Below are 18,601 nucleotides of genomic sequence, written 5' to 3'. Positions count from 1 at the left end.
CAGCTGGCTGAGCTCAAAGCTTTGTTGTTAGCATTGGAACACGCGAATCCGGCGACTTTGACCTTGCTGGTCAGTGACTCCTACTACTGTGTTCAGTCTTTCAATGAATATTTACACTATTAGAAGTTGAGTGGGTTCAGAGATTCTAAAGGCAACACCATTAAACACAAATTGCTGGTGGGTAAGGTTGCGGGTCTGAAAGAAACGCTTCCTAAAGTCCATGTTGTACATACACTTGGACACCAGCGCATTGGAATACACGTTGCTGGGAATACTTTGGCTGATGAAGCTGCGAAGTCGGCAGTGGCTGTCGCCACTGTGGCCGCAGTAACTCGTTCGGGTTCCAAACCAGACACAGATCTCGGCTGCCATAAAGGCTACGGCTGATGGCACGCCCTTTCCTAAAGGATTTCCTTCTAAATATAGTTACTGCTTGAGTAGTGCGCTAAATGCTGTTGTTAATATTCCAGGCATTGGTGTACGTGAAATGCCCAATAAAATTGAGAGACCTCGATTAATTTCTGCAGCTCATGAGGGGGCGGCATCTGCACATGCTGGTGTGGCTGCCACAATTTCACTTTTACAGGCTCGTTACTGGTGGCCTGGTCTCTATAAGGAGACAAAGCAGTATGTCCTTTGTTGTGACGTCTGTCAACAAATTAAAGCTTCAACAGCTAGACGCCCGCAGCAGACGCCCCTTCTGATTTCAAATAAACCTTTACAGTGTGTGTACTTGGATCATTGTGGTCCGCTGATGCCAAATCGTGCATACAAATATATTTTGGTTGCTGTAGATTCGTGCTCCAGATTTGTGTGGGTCTGGCCACAGCGCTCGGCTGACGCTCGGACTGTTATTAAAGATTTGCGCATCTTTGTCGATACATTTGCAGTTGCGGCTTTTTATTCGGATCAGGGCCCTGCTTTTGCCTCTAAGGCATTCAGGGACACCATGGCTTCGTTGGGGGTCCAACTCCAATTCTCGTCTCCATTTCATCCCGAGGGAAATTCTGTCGTGGAGCGTTTAAATCGTGATTTAAAGCAATCCTTGACGGCCAGAGTAATAGGTACGGGTCGTATTTGGCTAGCCCACCTGTATGGAGTACAGAGAGCACTTAATAACTTGCCTAGAAGGTCCCTGGGGGGTCGTACTTCATATGAGTGCCTGTTTGGAACACGAATGTATGTTCCTGATTTAGATGGTCCTGGTGTGGAGGCGGCAGATACGCCCTTTGACATAAATGATCGTGTCACTGTTTTGCAGGATTTACAACAATTCCGTGAAGATAACTCTTCCCGGAAGTGCTGCCTCCTCAGGAATTAAGGATGAGCCAGTAACGCCTACTGGTTGGATACCCAGGATTGGGGATCTAGTGCGTGAAAAGGTCGCAGTAAAGAAAGAATTTGGTCCTTCTTATCGAGCACCAGTCCCTGTATTAGGGGTTAGCGGCACGAGAACTGTAATTTTACCGCCGCTGCACGGGGCCAAAGGAAATCGCTTTGTTTCCATTGATAATGTCAAGTTACAACATGTGGCCGATTCTGCACAGCAGACCAAGAGGGACGCCCAGTAGTTCCGGAATCCCTCTCACTACTGGGGAAGAAGTCCTGCTGCAGGTGATTTGCACCGATGCTGTTTCCTCTCCGAGCTTGGGGAGGGTGGAAGCTGATCTTGCGATTGTTCCACAGACGACGATTAATTTGGAATCTTTTGATCAAGTCGCTGTATGTTCTACTGGTGTTTCTGAACATGTAGTTTACAGTGTGCCAAGACGAGAGCCTCCATCTGCTTCTTTGTTCTTGTACTATTTTAAACTTACTCCGTATGCTAATAAGCAAATGTTATTGGAGGAGAGAGGGGGCACTCCCAGAACCAGTTGTAACTAGTTGGAACCTCCTCTCCCCCACCATTGTAAAACACTGTAAGGACTGAGTATAAGTACAGGGGAGTTTTCCCCACAATTTGGAGACTCTTGGAACTGGACACAGAAATGCTGGAAGGACTCACCAGGGGCCGCCGTGGACTGCTGCTGCTGCTGCTGCTGCTGCTGCTGTGTTGACCTGTGACCTGCTGGGTCACTGTAAGGACTTGCCACTTGCTGCATCCACTGTGTGCTGGCCTGTTGCTGGGCCCCTTCACCTGTGGGCTTGTTCCCTAAACTCTGTCCCACAGGAGCAGGGTGCTGTGGCCTCTGTCCCCTGCAATCAGCTGCTGAAGCATAGGAGGAGCACTTCACTTCCATTTCATAGCGCTTGGAAAGTGCTCTATTGTACTAAATTACTGTATTCGAATTTGTTTGTATCTAAACTTTCGGTTGAGGGGTATGAATATTGGTTTAAGACTGTTGACTTAAAAAGTGTCTGGGGAACGAAAAATTGGCAAATGCAAGGCAGGGACACATTATTTAGAGCATGTATTATCCCTGTGCAGATGATTTTCCTCAATGACACAGTACAACAGACTAGCTGTTTGGGCTTAGCAACGATTAAAGAGTTGAATTTGCCTGGTATACCTGTCCCTTCCAAATTGAACAATTGGCAGCGATATGTTAATGCCACGTTTAGTGAGTTTACACACTGGGTCCAGAATGGTACGCTTAACACTTCATTGGTACATCCGGGCGGGTGGTTATTATGGCCTGTAGACACTAATAGGTGTCATCAACGTTTTGTCACCTCTTCAGGGGGGTTCAGGACTAGTCGGGCAGACCCTCGCTACATTTCACCAGAACATGCCGATATCATAACTACATACAGCGTGGGAAAGCTTTGTCAGCAATGGTTAAAATCATCCACGCTGGATGCAGTTAAATCACATCTCAAGTTACTGTCTAATGATACTGACTTACAAGATTTTTTGTCAGGACCCAAGGTGCCTCGGAAGAAACGTTTTTTATACGAGGTATATAATGAGATTTGGAAGCTTTCACAACAGGAAGCAGCGGCCCGGCTGAGGCAAATTGATCAGAAAAACCTGATACAGGCTTTGTCTGTTGTGGATAATGGGATGCATACCCTTTCTGACCGTGTTTATACAATTGACAGCATTGTTTCCTCTGCTACAGACATTATTAAATCGGATATGTCTTCTTTATATCATGGGCAGAGTCAGACGCGGTCCATCATGCAGCTGGGTTGGACTCTACAGACCTTGAAGGCAGGTCGCGTTCCGTGGCAGCACATTCGTGCCAGGGAGATCTTTGTTTCCTTTAATTTGACTCGTCAACAACAGCTGATGGCTAAAAAGGAAGCGACGTATGTCATGTTGAATATTGAAAAATTGGAGAAACTGCCTTTTACGGTTGCTGAGATTCCGTCAGCTGAGTGGTTGATTCATGGGGTTATTAATCTGCCTATCTCCACTCTGCAATTTACTTCTTGTTTGAAACACATTCCTGTGGGTAGATACGAACGGTTGGGAGACAGTTACATACACGAGGTGTGGGAGCTTCCCTTTCTATACAGATGTATTAATGGTTTGAGGGAGGTTTTTCTTAGCGGTAGTGAATGTGAAACTTCTGTCAGCCATTCCATGGTTTGTAAACAGCTGTCCTTGCACGGGGCGTGTAACGCTTCGATTGCTAACTTAGCGTGTTATCTGAAGGGAGTTCCAGTCCTGGTTATTAAAAACACTTTCCAGGTGCTTTCTAACGGCAGTTACATTGTTCTTAACAGCGAACGCTGCTGTGGCATGCGTGCTGGAATAGTTTACGTGGTCGTTGTCACCAAGGCCGTTACGTGCTGCGGGAATGTGTTGTTTCCCCCCACTCAAGTTAGGGAGGTAGCAGACATCTGGCCTCATATTGCTACTTCCAAGGTAAATTTTGACAAGTTGAGTCAACTAAAGGCTTTATTGTTTCAAAAGCATGTGGCCCTTACATCTGCTAGCGAGACCTACGCACTTCAGGTGGCAAGGTCATCGGCGGAAATACAGTCCCTTTTGAATATGAACTTTCCGAGTCACTTCGGTGAACTTGTGGGACGTATATTTAATGCGTCCTGCACTGCTGGAATTGCGCATTTTTTCAAAGCCGTTGGTGTTGGTTTTGCTCACACCTTCTCTTCCATATTCGGTTTAATACCTTCGGCTATTCACTCTATTTTCGGAAGCATTTTTGGGGGTTTCCCGATTACTTTGGCTTTATTGGCTGGAGTCTTGCTATTGCTGCTGTCCTTCTGCAATTGCTGTCCCACCACGACGAGATCCTATATTGATGCTCCCATCAGCGCAGCAGTGTTGTGAACGCATGATGCAGCATTTTGGAGCAACACTCCTGGGACATTTGGAGTGTCACTGGTCTCTGACATTCAGACCAGTTTTGGATTGTGTGCAACCCGTGTTTCGGTGCCTTCGGTGCTCGTTTGAACATGCACTGGCTCTCTGTCTCTCTGTCTCTCACTGCAGCGCTCCCCAGTGGTCGATACTGCTCTGTTGATGTTCCCGATTAGGGCTCATTCCCAGACTTGTGCACTACGGTTGCGTCTGCTTCGTGAGGCAGTTTGAGATTCCCTTCCTGGAGGAAGATGGTATTGTCTCATTCATAGGCCCTGCACGGGGTGCTGCCCTGAATGGTTTTGGGGCTTTGGAACACACCTGCTCCATGGTACTTTTTGGCTTGGATCTTCTGAAATTGACGTATATCGAAGTGGAGGAGCTCCTGCTTTCTATTGCTTCTGTCTGATAATTTGATTTTTTTTTCTCCACAAAAATTGACATTATATTGAATTTGGCTTTATTGTCACATGCTTCCCAAATTTATGACTTTGTTGTCCTCTGACCTTGTCGAAATATATATTTTATGTATTGTTTATATCTGGGGCATACTTTTATATTATTGGAACCACTTGCTACCGACAAGGGGAGGGTGTAGTGTGGTTAGTTTTACGTATCCTTTGCGCATTAGCTTTAGGCCTTTGTGCACTTTGCCCTGGATGTATTTTATTCATTTGCTTGCAGCTTAGGGCCTCCGTGCACTCTGCTCTAAATGCTTTTTATTAGGCTTCGTACTGTTATTTTTCAAATAGCCAGTTCTACGGTCTTGTTTTATATTCATATCACACTGTTTAGCCTACTTCAGCACTGGAGTTCTCCTTAACACATTCTTGTTCACTCTGTGCTTCAGTCAAGGATACAGTCTGGTACATTGCCGATAGACGTGGTAGGAGTTTAGTCTTTGGCATTCCTGCGTAGGGACATTTTGTGATCACGTATAAAAACACTTCCTTGTCCCAACACACGCAAGAGGGAGATTCCGACCAGGAACCACAACTAGACGCTGACTGCCTCGTTGCAGATGCTGAACCAAGATCACAGGCCTTTGCTCAGGTATGAGGGCTGATGGTCTCCCCAGTGATTCAGAAAGGCAAGTTAGAAGCTTAACATGCTGTGCTCGAAAAAGAACTAGCAGAGGGAGAGTAGAAACTATTAGACACAATGATAGCGTTGTTTTTATGTTTTACTCTCCTGGTGACTATTTCAATCCTACTGTGTTGTATGGTTCTGGTTATTGCGGCTCATGCCTTATTATCTAAAATGCAGTCGTTTTATTAAAACATTATATAAAACTTATACTGCCTTTGTCATTTGTATATGAGATCATACTGTAAATGAGAGAGTTGGTTTGGATCTGAGTGACCACGACTTCCCTGAGAAGTTCCAAAGATGTCATGCGCTCGGCTGCCCAATCATCTCTTCCCAGTGGGAGAAATGAGGCACTGCTAGTTAGCCGGAGCAAGAACCGGATTTAGGGTGAGAAAGTTCCTTACACGTGGGTCAGACTCAGTCCCCCACACCGTGATCGATCCTGCTGCCTAGAAATCCAGTAGTCTCATTTAGGATAATGAGAGCCCACGCGACAGACTTAAATCTGAAATAATGTCTCCTGATGTAAAGTATTGAAAAAAACCTTGTCAAAAATGTTTCTGAAAGTAAGACCTGCAACAATTTCATTTACACCTTAAAAATAGGTATGTAGAAGCCACTTTTTAAAGAAGACATTTTATACATTGATTTCTTTGAAATGGTAAATGCCTCTCATTCTGACAATTTCCAGTAAATCGTTTAGAATAAATGTTTTCTCACTAATGGTATTCCATTAAATCTGTTTTCTATAAAAATTTCGTACAACCAAATCGAACCTTTCTGTGTTTGTCTAGGCATAGAAATGTGTATTGATGGGTATGCTAGACTAAGAGCAGTCATCTTCGGCCAGTGATGCGAGGCAATACGTTGCTCAAAGCAGCCCGTTTGTGCACCAGCGCAGTACATGACAGCAGTAGCATGCCCTTTTTAGTAGGAATGGCTCTTTGCTTATCTTCTTGTGAGAAGCAGATGGGCAGATTTGATTGCTGCACTGTGCTGTCTGAAAATGTAATAAATCTGGATCTAAGTTTAGTAAGGTACACACCCTTGGAAGCTTGTGACTGTAATGGTGTGCCGAATGAGACTGCCTACATGAAAAATTCAGCACCATGCAAAACCTTTTAAGCCATTATGATTAACCTCAGTTTGTTTCAGTTTCATCATAAACAACAAAACAGCCGTTTTAGGGCGGAAAGTTCATGCAGCTCAGCAAGGGTGGTCTAGAAAGCATGAAAGTGATGGTGCAGCCCAGTACCTTATAACTTGCAACCCCTGCCCTCACAGATATACTTGTTATGGACCATTGTCTCTCCAAGAGTGGTCTCAATCCATAACTGCCTCTGCTTACTTGCTCCCCGTGCCATGCAACCCATCACTGATCAACCTCAATTTAATATGCATAAAATAAACCGAGCAGATTGTGCATGAAGGTTGTTATGTACTTTTGGCATAACATATTTTTCTCCATATTCAACTTCATCTTTCCAAGTAGGTCATTACGCTCATTGTCCAAATGCCATAACGCCATGTCACAATCATGTTCCAACATGTATTTGCACCAATAGCAGCACCAGCTACTAATACCACAGCTCCTGCATGCTGAACATTTGTTGTCTACTTACAATTACCTATGTACACCACCCTACCTGATAATACCACTTGCCTATAGCTTTGCTCATAAAAGTTCATTTATACACTGCTCTGGTGGCTCAAGATGGCCACTCACAGTTCAAATAGCCCAAAACTTTAAATGGCAACATTCTAGGAATCTGTAACCATAGCTGAAAAAAACAAATGCTATAAAATTCCTGGTCCTTTATATGTGAGGGATAGGGATTTCACAGAACCTGGAATGTTGATATCGTCGACCCTGCTCAGGATAATAGCATGGGTTTCAATGGTTCAAGTACTAGGAGAATCACTCCATCTGCCTGTGTGGGATAGGATAGCTTGTGGCTTCCAGGACAGTTGTGGGTTGGGCCAAAGTGGGCCAATGGCTCATTAATGTACCCTGGAGGCCTTGGATATGGATAGCACTTAATTAATGATTGATCAGTACACATCCTAGCAGGATCAGACGGGCACAGTCTCATAATGGGTACAGAGAGTTCTCTGTGTGCTCAGCTCAAAGATTCTAAGAATTTTAACCTGCTGGGGGCACGCCGTACAGTGAGGAAGGCAGTGAAGCAATGCATACACTTTCCAGCTTGGTCCTAGCCTTCAGGAGATGGTCAGCTTGCAGTTCCCACTGTCCATGAAGACTCCAGCAGGTCCATTCGGCTCTTGTCAAGGTGGAGTTCTTCAGTCATCTGAGGGCAGCTCCAGCTTTAATTTACAGTTTGTGGTAATTGGGCAAAGGTCAACTGTCCATCTGGACAAGTGCTTCCTTCGATTTTGGTACCAGCCACCCAAGATGGGCCTGGGCTTTCTCCCACTTTGAGGAAAGAGAAGCTGTTTTTGGGCCGAGCAAATTTGACCTTTTTCCAGCGTGAACTGGTGGCAACTGTGGTTGCATGCCATGGAACTGGTTTATCTCTAGGAGACACTGCTTGACATAAACATTTGTGTACCTCACCTAGACAGTTATAAAGTGAAGAAGAGGGAAAGTGGATCTGTTTATATTGGGGGATGGATTAACTCTGTATTTTGTGGTAAGTATTCACTGTTCATTTAAAAAAACGTTTTAACACAAGGTGTATTTATGCAAAAATAAAAAGGGACCCCCAGTAGTGTTGGACAACATCCCTTGTCTGATATAATTCCAGTGCTTGTGAGCACTCTGTTATGCACTTTTGTTCTTGAAAGGAAATTGGTACACATACTGGAGAGTGGGTCTCTAGACTCTTTTCCGGTTTCCCCTATTTAAACAAACCACAATAATTGCTTTTTTGGGAGCATTGAGGAGGTCCCTTATATTACAGGCCTTTTCATCCTACCAGAAAGTTAAAAATACTGGGGACGATCTCCATATAAACAAAGACTTGTTGCTGGTCCTCCCCGCACCCAAGAAGCATCAGCCCTCCTTGACACCCTGCTGCCATAAGACTGGCTCTTCGATCTCATTGTGCACAGGTGTACCCTGGCGGAGCTCTGCCACAGGAGTGACTAGAATAGGCTGGGCTGGGGCATGTCTTCACCAAATATTATTAACTAACGTACATCTCTGGCCATCAAAATGACTTAAGAAATTTGGAAAACAAATGGTCATTAAGAAGCCCACGGTTAGGGAATATCACAAATCCATTTCTCCTGTTTGAGTGTGTGCCCAATTTGAACAATACTTTATATAGAACCACTGATGGCTAATATTATATATATATTCTTTTTTGGCTTGGCATACTACCCCTTGCCTCATATATCTACTCTTGAGTATCTCTATTTCTCAGCCAAATCTCTTTTATCATTGTTTGATTACACAAAAATCCAAGGAGCACTTTGTGTGTGTTTAAAAAAAATAATAATTGTATTTTATTTTTTTGCCCCATTTATCTGTCTGCATGGGCATGCACGGCTGGATTCATGACTGTGCACCATGCAGGGGACATCTCCATCCCAACAGGGGCATGCACAGTAAATTGGAATTATGAATATTTGCCCCATTGGTGTTGCACAGTTGATCTGTATGTATATGTGTGAATAAATTATGAGAGAGGTAATGTTTCAGCTTGTTCCCGGTTTGTTTACAAGTGTGTAATGCATACGATTTTACTATTACTATGTTTTACTATATTATGTTTCATGTATGCAATTATTTTAGCACAGTTATTTGCTTAAATACTTTATTTGTGCTTTGAGTTTACTTTATATCGATCAGTTAAGGGTATTATTGCTGGGGCATAATGAAGTAGCTCCTTTAAAGATGATGAAGAAAATCCTCATGAGACAGAAGTAGCTTCTTATGATTTCTTTATTCTTCCAGTTGCAGTTACAGAAAACTCCAGCCACACCTCCAGGCTGCTCCTTCAGTCCTCAACTGCTAATACCACATTCTAGATCATCCAATACTAGAAGCAGCAGGGGGGAGCAGAGCATACCAAGTAATACACTTAACATAAATTTAATTTAAAATAAAACAACAAATACAAAGCAAAGCAACAACAAATACAAATGAAGGGAGAGACATATACTACACTACCTCCCTCTTATAATGACAAACAAAACAAAGAGAGGAAGGAAAAAAAAAACAGTTTATCTTAGTTTAACAACTCTATTTAAATTCCAAATACGCCCATCATCAACCTTAATCGCACCACGAAACACTTTAACTACTTTGAAAATTTTGCTAAAATGAGACTGACCACCTCCTGTTTTCCCTGGCAATTTGATTTTAACAAAATCTCCCACATTGACATGTACTTCTTGCACAGACTTGCGTATATCATAAATGCGTTTTCTCTCCTTTTTGGCATTTCAAATCTTTTTCTAGAGCAATTTTCTTTTGCAACTCTTACTCAAATTGTTTTTGAGATATTTTTATTTTATTTTTTACCCATGGAGGATCTATTCTAGTATGAGGAATACGTTTCTTGAACATAACAAAAAGAGACTGTCCAGTGCTTGAATGGGGAGTAAATCGTTAATCCTCAACCTTGCGTCTAACCATGCTCACCCAATCTCCACCCAACTGTCTCGCTAATTGAATAGTCTCTTTCAAAGTCCTGTTGAAGCGTTCTATCATTCCATTCGTTTCAGGATGGTAGAGAGCACACCTCTTGTGAACAATTCCTCTTGAGTTCAAAGAGTCACTCATTAATCTCTATGTAAATTGAACACCACTGTTGGACAAAATACACTTTGGGTTACCTTCCCTTCCAAACACCTCTGATAAAAACCGGACTACTATTGACGAAGTAACTGCAGGAGTGATCATTATTTCTGGCCACCGTGACAGTACATCCATAACAACAATGACATATCTAGAAGCATTACCACTACTTATGGGACCCATGATATCAACGGAGATTTCCTCCCACACTTCTCTGGGTATTTCTTTCAAAAACATGGGTTGAGTCCTAAGTTTTAAACTTTTATCTGCCACTCTACACAATCACAAACTCTCCTCCTAGATCCATTCCTGGCCACCAATATACACTCCTCATTCTTTCTTTAGTTTTACAAATGCCCTGATGGCCGTCGCGCGCAAGGTCAATCAATCGCGCACGCAACTTTATGGGTGGTATCAATCTACTGCCTCTTACAACTAATTCATTGCATATTGAAAGCTCATGCCAATTTTTTTTTAAACTGTTCACCAAACCCAACATTTTTACCAAGCGACCCACCAGCAGACAGCAAGCTCTTGATTTTTTAAAAAAATTCCTCATCATTGTCTAACTCTAGTTTCCACTCTTCCTCTGTAACATACCCGTCAGTTACATTGCAAACCTTTACTTCTTCGTCCACCCACCAACAATTTTCAGTCATTCTCAACTAAATCCTTCATCCTCATCCTAGATAAGCAATCCGCAGCCCTGTTATCACACCCAGGTACATACGTAACTGTAAAATGAAAATCTTGGAGGCCGACAACCCACTTACATATTTGAGAAGAAATGTTATCCAATCCCTTCTTCTCAAACACTTCACGTAAAGGTTTATGGTCCGTCTGTACTTCAAATTGAGTTCCCCAAAGAAACTGCCTAAACCTTTTAATGGCCCAAAATATCTCCAAAGCTTCCTTTTCTATGGTAGAGTACTTGCTTTCTGCTCCACGCAGACTACGTGAAGCAAAAGCTATATTATGGATCATACCATCATTCACCTGCTTAAGATCACATCCTAAACCTTTCTCCGAGGCATCTGTTGTAAGATAGCAAGGAAGACCAGGTTGGAAACTGCTGAGAGATTGGGCCGCAGACAAAGCTTGTTTTAAATCCTCGAACTCTGTTTGACAATCCACATCCCAGACAAAATCAACACCTTTCTTGAGAAGATTCCTTATGGTAGAGCTTCTTTTAGCAAAGTCAGGAATGAACTTCGCATAAAATTCTGACATTCCCAAGAAAACTTGAACATCATTCTTACTCACAGGGGCAGCTAAATTCACAAATAGACATCACCAAATCCTGTTTAGGTTTAACTCCATCCTTTGACATGATATGACCTAAATACGATATCTCTGATTTGAAAAATCTACACTTAGCACCTTTCAACGTAATGCCTTGCAACTGAAATATTTTGAGCACCTTTCTGACTAATTCCTCATGTTGTTCAAATGTTTCTGAGAAAATCAGAACATCGTCTTGGAAGAATTTCACGCCCTCAGCGCCTCCTAAATTATCATCCATCAACCTTTGAAAGACAGAGGCTGCAGAACACAGTCAAAAAGGCATCCTGTTAAACATGAATACACCAAATGGCGTAATGAAAGAAGTAAGGGGTTTGGACTCTTCACACAACTGCACCTGGTGGTAAGCTAAACTAAGATCTAGAGTGGTGAAGAACTTAGCATTCCCAAGAGAACTAACCATTTCGGATATATTTGGCAGGGGAAATCGATCTTCAACAACTACTTTGTTAAGGTTTCTCAGGTCCACACACAATTTGATCTCCCCTGAGCTCTTCGTAGCAACCACAATAGGTGCAGTCCATTCTGCCACTTCCACCTTCTCAATTATGCCCTGAGATAGAAGCCTCTGAAGTTCCGCTTTAACCTTATCCCGCACACTAAACAGAATATTTCTAACCTTACATATTTTGGGCGTGAAATTATTCTTCAGAACAATACGGTGCTTATACCCTTTGATGCATCCCACCTCATTATTGAAAACACTAGGGAATTCACACATCAAATTCTCACCTAAATTTGTAATTTCTTGCACTTGTACTTAAGGAACTGAATTAGGATTTAATATGATTACTAATAACTTCTGATGAGGCCAGCTTAGTATGGTATCCCCTACTACAGGAACATAAACTTAGGCTACAATTTCATTTCCCTTGAAATTAATGTTCGCGTTGAAGTAGCCTTTTAGCTCAGTGGGCTTACCTCCATAACCATAAGGTGTCATATCAGGTTTGTGAAGAATTACTTTACCCATAAAATGTCTAACATAATCGGATTCTGAGACAAGAGTCAACTTCACCCCAGAATCCATCATCATTGAGATGTTGACACCAGCCACCTCCACTATATCTGAAGGATATACACATTGATGATTGGAAATGCAATTGACATCATTAACAATTTGAAGAACGAAACTGCGTTAATCTTCCTCCCGCTCGGCACACAATTTTGTTAACTTTCACACCCTTCTTTCCCAAAGACTTACAACACTTATCAAAGTGACCCCTTTTTCCGCATTTGTTGCATACTGCATTAATAGCTGGACAAACTTTGTTATTAGCCAAGTGCGACGGTGAATTGCACCTGAAACACAGTAATTTTCCCTTTACATTAGTGTTTTACTTAGATTTAGTTCTAGCATCTAAAACATGCACCATGGTATCCACATTCTTAGATTTCTTTAGATCTTCGATACAAAATTCAGAATGTTCAATCTCTTTGGCCACAATTAAAACTTCCTCCAACGTTGGATCACCTTTAGACCACAAAGCTTCCCTTACTTTGTCACTCTTGCATTCTAGCATGACCTGATCACAAATTTGTTCATCCAAATTGTCACCAAATTTACACTGTGCAGCTAATTTCCGCAGATTGGTAACAAAGTCTTCAATAATCTCAGAATCCCCTTGTTTACACCTCCCAAAGTAATACCTCTGAAGTATAATAGAAATCTTAGGTAAGTAATGCCTGCCCAATTTAAACAATGTCAGCTCAAACTCATTTAAGGAAGATTCTCTGTCCGCTCCTTCAGGGTAACTGATAGATGGTAGAGTCTCTAAAATTTCTTGTCCCTCAGCAACCAAACAATGCTGCAGTAGCGATGTCTTTTTTTCAGCCGATAAATGATCTCTACAAACTCGTATGTATGTAAGGAAAACTTTCTTCCATTTGTACCAAGGAATGGGTGGGTCACCCGGTATTGAAAGAAAAAATGGTGGCGGAGAAATGTTCTGCATTGTTGACAAGGAAAGAAGGCAAAAGAGAAAAAAAAATTATACTCAGGTACTTTTAAGTGACCAAAATAAAGGAAAAAAAAAAATGGAGGAAAACAATAAGTAAAAAAAAATTCAGATCAGTAAGAATTGAACTTCCAATAAAGTTTAGTTTAATTCCACTCAAACCAGATATCCGAATGTGCCACAAAACATTTCACGTATGCCACAAAATATTTCACCTTCGAATACGAATGCACTGTGGGAACTGTTGCATGGGCTATATCTGACTTCTTCAAAGTGTCTGTTTCAGTAATCATGTCAGTTTTCCTGCATGCTCACAGTAGAGTGGTTCAATTCTCATGGAAATTATGCGATGGAAAAAAAACAGAGAGGAAGAAAAAAAAAAATACTTTTCTTCTACGTGTTTATTTTATGTTTCAGTAATGCTGTCCACTGTGAGTGCTAATGTTGCACTTTTAACGTTGCACACTTGACAAAAACAGTTTAATATGTAAATCCAGTATAAGGAATACAAAAATGCTTGTCCGCACTGCGCAGCAATTAGATTTAGGTCTTCGTCCGAAGTTTGTCACTGTCGAGAGCGTGTGGCGAGAGTATGCTCGTTGCTCTCGTTGCTATGAGACGAGGTATGCAAGGGTCCGCTCGGCAGCGGAGACTGCGAAGAATGCGTAGCTAAGGCAACGAGGACGCTGTAAACAATGAAACCGTGCCGAAGCCGGTGCGGGTTTCCAAAAATAACAAGAAAGGCAGCGGCGCTACGTTTAAAAGAAAAGGTCACAAAGTTACAGCTGAGTATTTTAAAAAAGATAAAAACATTAAAACACAAACGAATAAATATCACGCAGGTCAAACTAAAAATACCTTACAGTTTGACCGTACAGAGATGAGCTGGAGTTCCTTAGGTGAAAAATGGGATCCGTTCAGTCACCAATCGTCGCCAATGTGAAGTAACTCCTTTAAAGATGATGAAGAAAATCCTCATGAGACAGAAGTAGCTTCTTATGATTTCTTTATTCTTCCAGTTGCAGTTACAGAAAACTCCAGCCACACCTCCAAGCTGCTTCTTCAGTCCTCAACTACTTAATACCACATTATAGATCATCCAATACTAGAAGCAGCAGGGGGAGCAGAGCATACGAAGTAATACACCTACCATAAATTTAATTTAAAATAAAACAACAAATACAAAGCAAAACAACAACAAATACAAATGAAGAGAGAGAAATATACTACACATATATAAACTGTTTCTGTTACACTTAACATGACTGCCTTTTTGTAAATGTACGATTGATGTATATTATCCTGTAGTTAAGATACATTTTTTTAACAATGTTTGTATGATAATTTGATCTGATATTGATATGGTTTTAATGGTGTTTGTACTTTTTATAATATAAGTAAGGTGTAAGTTTTTTGTATCAAGAAATCTGAAATAAACTTTGTTTTGACTTGAAAAATATTGGTGCATTCAGGTACAAAAGCAAAAAATGGCAGAATGGGGCAGCTGTATAAAGGAGCTGAAACCTTTAGTCTCTGAGTTAGGTTAACAAATCAAAGGCAGGACAATATAACTGTTAGAACTCAGGAAGTTATCCTTTAGACGTTATTCAACATCAGATTTACTGCATCTATAGTAGCATTGTTTAATGTGTTTCTATGGATATGTGTGTTTTAACCCAGGTTACAGCACAGATTCTAGTGTGTATTCAGATACTGACAGCTCAAAAAGAATTGGGACAGCTTTTTTAAAATAGTTTCACCCGCAGATTTATCTTACCTTCATGGTGTTAGAGTTCGGTTAAACGTACCTGTAGATAAAGATGGTGGGGAGAGGAAAGCTAGGTGAACTGCCTAGGTCTGTTACCTGACCATTTAATTGATGCTGTCAACCGGAAGAAATTGCACACCCCTCTGCTGTGAATAGATTTGATAATTTAATGGAAAATGGTTTAGGTTTAAACACATTCTTATTCCAAATAACCCCAAAGTCTTTCAATCCATTTGTTCTCTGTGGGGTTGGGGAGGGCGGCATCTGACGACCCCACAGCAATAGGATCACTTTTTTTCTGCCAACAGCAAGTGAGAGATGAGCTGACGCTTCTTACCCATAGAGTGGATAGATGTGCATAACCGGTCACCCTAATAATATAACCTCAGGACACCGTGCCAGTCTGTGATGTTTTATATATTGTTGCTAGCACTGAGTCGCAAAACTGTGTTATCCATGGATAAGACCAGAAGATATGTGTTAAAGGACCATCGACTTCACATTCTCTCCAAAATCCTGAACTTTTTCTGTGACCCATCCACGCTAACATCGCTGGAGTGTGGTGCCATCTGTACAGTATCTCTCTCTCTCTCTCGCTGTTTCTCTCTCTCGCTTCTGCCCCTATTCCCCCCCCATCCCCCCCCTGGTATACAAATTATTTGTTTAAGTGAGTATAGCCTCCTATTGTTCCTCACCTAACTTTATCTGTATTTCTTTTTCCCAATACTTTTGGAATCAGAATTCCTCTCTGGAATTAGGCATTTCATAGATTCCGAAGGTGGAGTGCTTTTTCTCCCATACTAGCCAGTTTGTATTTCTCAAAGGTAGTCTGGTTTCTACTTGCTCCCTGTTTAATTCCAGGAGTAAGAAGCCAGTGGCACAATTGCATGTAGCAAAAATGTTTCGATTTTGGAAGGTCAAATTCCTCTTGTAATTGTTCAAATGATTTTACAGTGTCATGGCCAAAGCATTGGTAAGTTTTAATTTTTTTAATTTTTTTTGCATTCATTATCTATTCGTTTTTGATATGTGACCCTGTCGAGACCACTGTGATTTCAGTCTCCCTCCCTCTCCCCCCCCACAATGGCGTGAAAGGGGACAGTAAGGAAGTTATTCCTTTCTTGACTGTTAGTAAAAGATATGTTTTAAATCTGATCTGTTTTGTGATTCTTACATAATTTCGGTGCAGTATGTTAGAAGTATGTTGTTTCCTGCTTTACAATAGTTTATTCCATCTAGGAGCACATTTTCTTCTGATAAACATTATTGTGCATTTTCATGTCTGCAGGCATCAATCTAATCATTTTGCTGTTTCTTAAATGTAGGACAAGTGTATTGTGATTTATATGAAAGACAAGGCAGCAAAATGTAAAGTCCCAGCACTGGAGCTTCTGATCAAGGTAGAGTTTGGCTAGCTTCCTATTCGATTTTTTTTTTCATTAGCAGAATATATTTGTATGATGTAATATTATGCTTATCACACTAGTAGGAACTTGGAGATGCTTAGATTCCAAAAGATGGCTAATTCAGATTTGCAAATGCTGTGCATCTCACTGTTCTTGCAGGTGCTCCGTTGTTTAAAGAATCATGCTGTGATTGAAGAATTTAAAGTTGGAGACATATTTAAAAGATTCTATGGTGAACTGGCTGCAAAGACTAAAGTACCTGACACAGGTGAGAGATGAATTACCCTCTCCTCTTTCGAAATTGTGTAATACAGTTGTAAGAAATTGGGTTTTTATTTGAGGGGGGTGAGGGCCCAACTCAAGTATTAAACACATTCCTGGTCAGGGTGAACTACAAAAGTCACTGAATAAACCTGTGCTTAATCCTCTGATATCTAGAAACAAAAGCAGTCAGGCTTAACTTAGAAGTAATGTGTAAAGTATTTATTCAGCACTTAGACAGTAATGAAGTGAAAACACAACACAAAAAAGTCCCAAACTAATTTAGAGAAGTAGAGTACATTTAAAAAAATAAAGTGACACAACAAAACAACAGAAATCCAAAGAGTAGAATTGAAGTTATGAAGTTTTAAACTTTTAGGTAAAAATAGTGCCAAGAAGCACAAAGCACCAATTGCAGTTATCTCATTGTGATGGGTGGGGTAGAAGTCAAAAGTTCAGGCTGACCACAGTAGAGAGCGGGTTGGATAGAGGGCCTAGGTTTGTTGCAGTGGAAAATTCACCTTGTAACTCAATCCATGTCCACATGAGGAACCTCAGTTGGAGATTCGTGTTGACGATGCGGTCATTGGCAGGACGCGCGGCGTGGTTATGCTGGTGAAGTTTGGATTCTGTAGTCAGGAAGGTAGCATCAGCAGAAAGATGCAGGTCCTCCATTGGCCTTGGTGAAGTCTGGTTGTGTTCATGAGGAGACCAAGGTTGGTTCTTTTTTGATGCAAGGAGGCCAGAACCTCTGGATTTTCATCTGGAGTCCAGTTGTTGCACTTTGATGTCAGAGTGTACATCTCCAACCTGCAAAGGGTCCAGGACCTAGGGAGGCATCTCTTGGGAGAAAAGCCTCGCTCCAGCAGAGGGCAGGGTCGGGTAGGTCCAGTTGGTGTTTGTGAGCTTAGCATGTAGGAGGGCAGTTGCAGGGCGGCCTCTGGAAACTTGTGTCTCTGTAGCTAAAACTGTTTGTCAGCCAACTGATCCTTCTTGGAGTCATTGCTGGGGTCCTGGGTTCAAGACCAGCGGGTCCAATATTTCTGTTTCAGACAGCAGGGCAGTCCTTTTATTCCTTTTATAATAACTATATTTAAACTTTTTTATTTGGCTAGAACATGCTGTTGATACACTGAATAATATGTGGTTATAGGCACTGTTAAATTATTCCAGACAATTCAAGTTGCAACATCTTACATGTGGATCTCACATTGTATAAACACTTTCCAAATAGTGAAATGATGAAGTGAGCTTCGGGATAATTGGACCATTATTTCTAGGTGTCCCTGTGCAAAACCACAGAATGTTAATCCAAATCCTAGGTCCGTTCCCCAATCCTCAACCAATCTCACCAACTCTGGGTGGTCTGGGTAACCTTATGTCTCTTTTGACATGTGTCGAGGGGGTCAATATCTTATCCTACTGAGATGATATAGCTGTAATTGTGGCTGAGAGACCTAACATTGCATGGATATTCCACAACCTGGTCCGCCACATACCCATTAACAGAGGCGTGGGATGCAGCTATCTTTGGGCCACCACCGTCTGAGCTGCCGGCAGTAATTGAGTTAGTAGTTTGTCAGTGGACCAGGAGAGAGGGCACATCACCGTCATCATCCACCAGATCAAACAAGACTGCCAGGGGTATTGTTGGCTTTACCATATTCTCCTTGATGATCCCCAGAACCTGTATCCAAAGTAGTTGAACCTATGGGAAGTCCCACCACATGTGTATGCATGTCCCTCTTAGCCTACAACCCAGCGATTAGGGTTCTGAGCTAG

The 18,601-nt window shown here is 41.7% G+C and overlaps 1 protein-coding gene across 2 annotated transcripts in view; it reads left to right on the top strand.

The window, feature by feature from the left end:
- The window catches only part of PRKDC (protein kinase, DNA-activated, catalytic subunit), a 2,139,921-nt gene that overhangs the window by 20,553 nt on the left and 2,100,767 nt on the right, over nucleotides 1-18,601 (top strand). For both annotated transcript variants that reach the window (XM_069220133.1, XM_069220131.1), the window contains exons 4-5: nucleotides 16,478-16,552; nucleotides 16,718-16,826. In XM_069220133.1, the coding sequence (XP_069076234.1) occupies nucleotides 16,478-16,552; nucleotides 16,718-16,826 (184 nt within the window). The remainder of the gene's footprint in view (nucleotides 1-16,477; nucleotides 16,553-16,717; nucleotides 16,827-18,601) is intronic.

The sequence above is a fragment of the Pleurodeles waltl genome, chromosome 2_2, assembly GCF_031143425.1.
Source record: "Pleurodeles waltl isolate 20211129_DDA chromosome 2_2, aPleWal1.hap1.20221129, whole genome shotgun sequence".
NCBI lineage: Eukaryota > Metazoa > Chordata > Amphibia > Caudata > Salamandridae > Pleurodeles > Pleurodeles waltl.
The sequence above is the reverse complement of the archived record's forward strand: the minus strand, read 5'-3'. Positions and strand labels throughout refer to the sequence as shown.